Source organism: Phalaenopsis equestris, unplaced genomic scaffold (assembly GCF_001263595.1).
Source record: "Phalaenopsis equestris unplaced genomic scaffold, ASM126359v1 Scaffold000237, whole genome shotgun sequence".
Classification (NCBI taxonomy): Eukaryota; Viridiplantae; Streptophyta; class Magnoliopsida; order Asparagales; family Orchidaceae; genus Phalaenopsis; species Phalaenopsis equestris.
The window spans coordinates 1,144-7,679 of NW_018164679.1; the positions used below are offsets into that span (position 1 = coordinate 1,144).

General features: G+C 39.9%; 1 protein-coding gene across 1 annotated transcript in view; it reads left to right on the forward strand.

The window, feature by feature from the left end:
- LOC110023932 (RNA polymerase sigma factor sigA-like) overlaps positions 1-6,536 on the forward strand; it is a 13,526-nt gene that overhangs the window by 1,055 nt on the left and 5,935 nt on the right. The window contains exons 2-3 of the mRNA XM_020723589.1: positions 3,704-4,012; positions 4,472-4,938. Of these exons, the coding sequence (XP_020579248.1) occupies positions 3,704-4,012; positions 4,472-4,938 (776 nt within the window). The remainder of the gene's footprint in view (positions 1-3,703; positions 4,013-4,471; positions 4,939-6,536) is intronic.

Sequence of the window (6,536 nt, forward strand, 5' to 3'; positions counted from 1 at the left end):
ACTTTGTAAAATATTCAAATACTCAAAAATATATCATATAATAAAAATATTCACTCTAGATCATTCGAGAATGTTCTGGATATTAGTGTTATTTATCATAATGTCAACCAAGATTAAGACTGATGACTGGAGAGAGCTCAGAGGCTAGGACAATCCTTAAGCTCTACAAAACTATCATAATCATATGCCTTTGCTTGTCCACCGCCAATTATATAATGCAATTGGATTGACGTTGCGTGACCAATCTAGTTAAACAAGTAACACTCGCTTACAGTCATTGAATAACTGATGCATATCCACCGCTCTTAGATTTCTACTGCATATCCACTATTGCTGAAGGACTATCTTCATTTGTTCACCATCGTCGGATCACTATCACTTGTCTTATGCCATTAGACTATCCCCATTGAACCACTAAATTTCATCCATTGTTGCTTGACCATTGCTGCTAGACTATTGGCACTTGATTATGACTATTTTGCCCTCTTTCACCATTCTCATCCTTCTAACTTCCGATACTTGAATAAGATCAACCAACCTTTGTTACTTATTTATGCCCGTCTAGCCTCTCAAAATTTTGAAACAACTCCTCACTCTTATTATGAAGGAGGTTGGACCAGAGGTCAATGGCTTGGACAATCCTTTAGCTCTACAAAACTGTCATCATCAGATGCCTTCGCTTGATTACCACCAATTATCCAATGTCGTTGGATTGACATTCTGCGACCAATCTTGTTAGACAACTGACAATCGTTGAATAACAAATGCTTACCATGGCCCTTAGATTGCTACTACATATCCACAATTATCAAATTTTCTTTGCCCATCCATTGCCATCAAATCATTGACATCAACCATCATCATTGCCTGAGGACTACCTTCACTTGTTTACCACCATCAGACCACTATCACTTGTCTTATGTCATTAGGCTATCGCTACTGAACCACTGAATTTGCTTCATTGCTGCTTGACCATTGCTATTAGACTTTTGACACTTGATTATGGTTAATGTGTTCACTTTCCCCACTGTACGATTGCCTAAATACTATCACCCAACTAGGCCGTCGACCTCTGTATACCATTATTATATCTTTAGTGCAAATATAGGTATTCAATCATCTCCCATCCACATTCATAAGGATCACCGGATCACCGAACCACCATCACTCAATCAACTATGCTTGGCCATCCATCACCCATCTGTAATCACCAACCTATATTGCTTTACTTCAATTGTATGAGCTTTTGCCCATCAACAGTTCCCCGTCCTTAGACTTGACGAGTTCATTGCATGTTGTCGCCATCATTAATGATGTAAACATTTTCATATCATGATCATATGGACTTTGTAACGTTTAAGACTCCTCTTCTAAATAATTAAAAATATAAATGGAATAAAAGATCAATACAATTATCTTTGTGTTACTTTATTATGCAAAATTAAAATATTAATTATTCATTTTATCACGTGAATTTTACTACTCTCAACAAGGAAAGTGTATTACGTGCAGCTGATCACATGTGCGGACCACAACGACGTCCAGATGCAATCATACTGTCGTGGATCGCACGAAGGCCCATCCAGACCATCATTATGGCCGCTGGTGTGCAAAAAGAGTTTATCAGATCCTACCATCTTTCAATAAATTTTCTTGTGCAGAAGGAGGCCATGCATTGCTTCCTTTCTGACAATTATTTTTCAGGTGTAATTACACACTAAATGTTTTTTTTGGCAGCTTAATTCTGCTTTATTTATTAACAGCTTTGTAATCCTCTTATACTTTAAATTAGTTTTATTTTTATTATTTCCAAACATTAAAAAAAAAATTAAAAAATTAAAAAATTAAAAAAAAAATCAAATAAATATCTCTCCTTATCCTCATCAGCCAGCTATAGTTTGGCTTATCCTGCGTCATGTTCAATCATTCTATTCTTATCCCTTGAAATTAAGACACTTAATATGTAATAATTAATTCAAAATAATATATCAACAATAAACCATCACCTGAAAAATGTTTTTAAATTCTAATTTCAAAATTTTAAACTACACTTACATGATCTACATATGTACCAGGAAAAATTATTCCATATGGACACCACATGCAGATATACATGCGGTGCATGCGGTGTCCGATCTCTATCTTCGATCGCCGCAAAGATGTATTTCATTGAGTCCCACTTTCAACTTTTAAAAAAAAAATAATAATTTTTTTATTGTGATGATCGACGGTGGAGATCCGACACCGCATGCATCTCTGTATGCGGTATCCGTATGAAATAATTTCTCATGTACTAGATAGTCTCCACATAGTAACATATCCGATACCTAAAATATGACTTTTACCTTTATAACATTTTGATATCATATATTTAAGGTTAAAAATGTTTACTTTATGTTAAAAATAGTTAGCAATAATGATATTTTTTTATTGATTTTAAGCATTTGAGTGTCATATATATATATATATATATATATATATAAAACTTGAAAATTAATTTAATTTTTTTTTTTTTAAATTAGCTGGCACCATGAAATTGTATGTATCTGTCTGTATGGTTCACGAGAAATGTTATCTGGTCTTCTTTGGCGCTTGCGGGTTTTGTCGGATAACAATTAACGAATATATAAATAAAATTCAGTTGATTATTATAGCTATGCTTATCAGCATTAACAATTTTCATGTAAAGTGCAACATTGAATTTTGAGGATAGCCATCCGCTTGACGATGAGCTCGATTAATGAATTGTGCTCGAACTTGAGCATGATTTTACGAGTTTGACTCACTCACGAGCCGACTTGTTTCCTATAATAGAGACAAAATAATATTATTTTCTGATACACTACCAACAAATTTTCATCATCCAACACGAATCTCGAGGCATGACATGAATCTCGAGGTATGACATGAATCTCGAGGCATGACACGAATCTCGAGATAATATTTTAATAAAAAAATATTAAAATTTTGATAAAAAGTTATCCAAAGCTCTGATTTCAGCAAACTTATAGTCAAACTTACATGTTCAATGAGACGAACCTAATGATATGAAAATTAGTCTACTCCAAGTCAAATCAAGCCCAGATCAAGTCATTAAACCATAGTTAGAAGATTTATGAATACATTTGAAAAGTCAAACGGTCGTCAAATATGACAAGTTTATACTCAAATCAAGCGGCTCGACAAGACGAATCCAACGAGCCCAAGATCACTAAATTCTGACATCATTAAAGCACTCAAATGTCCATTAACATCGTATGATCGAGGAATCTTTCCGGACTGTTCGATCAAAATGGTTTATATTCCTACGTTAATTGCTCTCAGAACACTATAAATAGAGCCCCATCCCTCTCATGAGGGAGGAGGAAGTCTAGAGAGAGTCTGAGGTCTTGAGAAGAAACTGCAGCTCAGTATCACCACCAATCGTCGTCGACGACAGTGGGACAAGAGATTTTTGTAATCATCAATCAATAGTGGATTTCCGCAACTGGGGCAGACCTCGTGTGTGTGCTGAACTTTCGTACAACGCTAAGATGATAATCTGTTACTCTACCGCCGCTAATTTTCTAGCACACATTAGTTTGGCGCTGTCTGTGGGAAACTCTCAATCCAACCACTGAAGTAATTGCTCAATTTCCTACATGGCCACCAGGCAAAATATTCGGGACAACGGAGTAGCTTGCTCTAACTCCCATCGTTCCAGGGAGCAGTAACGAAGTCAAGGGTGATATGTTCTTCATCTTATCGCCTTGGAAGACATTATCCAACCAACGAGGGGGTTTCAGGTTCTTCTATGGAAGAACAAATACGTAATGGAGGAGTCTCAACTGGAGATCATATAATTCCTACGAGGGATCCAACAACCACCGTCCACACCGATGACCGAAACTCGTTTACCATTAAATTGGTGACTTACGAGAAACATACTGCCCGGAGGAACTCGTACTGTCCCCCTGCTCAAAAGGGAACAATTCCTTTGCCAGGACATGATGATGAACTCCTAGACACACAAGTTCCACTCATCCATCTCATGCAGTTCCCCTAGCACCACCACGTCTTGCTACCGTTCCGGATGATGTCATCCGTAACGAACTACATCGCCTCGTCCGAGAAGAGTTCCCCCTAAAGAAAAAAGATCGCTTCCACACTAATCCTAACATCATTGAATCCTCTCCCTTAGTGAATGAGGTCCTCCAACACCATATCCCAACAGACTTCAAGTTGTCAAACATTGACGCATATGAAGGGATAACTGACCCTTATGAACATATTGATCATTATCAAACCATCATGCACATTCAACGTGCCTTTGATGTGCTTCTGTCGTGCTTCTATATCAGGTGTTCCCAGCCACTCTTAAGGGACAAACTCGAACCTGATTCTACTCTCTGTCGGGGGACACTGTAAACACCTTCAACGAGCTTGCCAAACTATTTATGGAGCAGTTCATAGCAAATTGACGAATCATCAGGATTCATCCCAACTCTTAGGAATTCGTCAAAGTGAAGGAGAGTCGCTTAAAGACTACTTTCGCAGGTTTTCTGCTGAAGCATGTCAAATTTCAGGAGTAGATCCAGAGTTACTTAAGGGGGTTTTCCTCGGGGGGCTCCGCCCAAGACCCTTCCACTCATCACCGATGCGAGAGACAGTTCGTTCTTATACCGATCTTGTCCACCGTGTTGAGGCTCAAATCACTGCATATGAGACTATCAGTGCACATAAGGAACAATTTGAGAAATTTGGGGGAAAGCACAAAGGTAACTCCAGAGACAATAATCTATCTTCGCAAAAGAGAAAGTCTGAACAACAGAAGAATCGTGACCTCCTCCTTCAACTTGCGGGTCAACAAACTGAATATCGACCCAAGAAAAAGTATACACCATTCAACACGTCGCGTGTAAACATATGGAAGGCCATCAAGGATGAACAAGCTGTTAAGTGACCTCACCCCTTAAAACCTAACATGGGAAATCAAGAACAATAGTATCATTTTCATCGAAGTCGTGGTCACACTACTAAGTCATTTAAACTCCTTAGGGAAGAAATTGAAAGGTTGATTCAGCAGGGATATCTTGGTCGATTTATTCAAAACAAACTAGCTGGTAACGAGGTTGTCATCTTCATTGATATTGGAGCTCCAAACCCCCGAGTCAAGACTTTTGCCTCATATAGCAATGAAGAAAAACTCTGACAACAGTTGTATCTTCTCCCAGAAATAAGCGATGTGGCCCACCTCAGAGTTGCTTCCTACCGCCAAAGAATTGCTCGCCACTTCAACTGAAAAGTAAAGCCTGGACCTATCTCCATTGGTGACCTGGTTTTGCGTAGTATCGAAGCCGCTTGTCATGGTCCCCAACGCAACAAATTATCCCCTCTCTGGGAAGGCCCATACATCGTGACTGTCATGATCAAGCCTGGAACCTTCAAGCTCAAAGACTCAGATGGAAAATCTTATCACAAACTTGAAATGTCGAGAATCTTCGGAAATACTACCAGTAGCACTTCAGTTATATCATCTATGTCACATTGCATACAATGTCAATGTATCTCAGACTTATTAAATAGTATTTACTTGCTTTCTTCTACAAAAAAAAAAAAAAAGAATATCTTTAGAAAGTGTAACGACTCATTCACGAGGCACTTTATGCTTCTCGGCCCGAGAAATACACAACTTTGATTGTATCTTAGTCAAAGCACGATCGATCACAAGGGGATTTGATCTGACCTCATGGGTTAACATGTTGAATTTTTACTCCGATAAGCATTCCTAATAGGTTAACAGTCCTTGGTGGAATATAACTTATCACTTCCACACAGGTTCATAAGTAAGCAATGCTCCAACAAACAACCTCAGATGAGTTAATAAATCCTCGGTGGACTTTCGTGGGATCCTCCCATACATGTTAAACATCACTGAGTAATACTCTGATGCATAACCTCAGCCAAGTAAAAGGCCGCTGACAATTTATCCCCACAGTAACCTTCTTGCATGACATTGAAAATCCAACGCATCAAGCCACTGCGATACTTCGCCCAGCACGACGCTGCGACATACTGCCACGACACATCACTGCGCTGCAACACGTCGCCCCGACATACCATCATAATGTGTCGCCACGCCGCAAGTTACCACGACACACCACCACAACATGTTGCCACAACTCAACACGTCGCTGTAACGCTTCGCCCCAACGCGTCATCACGCCGGGACACATCACTACAATGCGTCACGTCATCACAACACACTACTGCAACGCATCGTCACGCAGTCACATGTCACCGCGACGCACTACCGCAACGCATCGCCACACTGCGACATATCATCACAATGCATCGCTGCAGAGCAACACGTCGTTGCAACGCCTCGTCGCAGCGCAACACATCGCTACAACGCGTCGCCCCACCACAACACGTCACGACAACACGTTGTACCATCGTGTCGCGCCGCCGCAACGCATCGCACAGTCGCAACGGGTTGTCATGCCACGCCACCGTGTCGCACCGCCACAAAGGGTTTCCTCGCCGTGCCGCCGCCC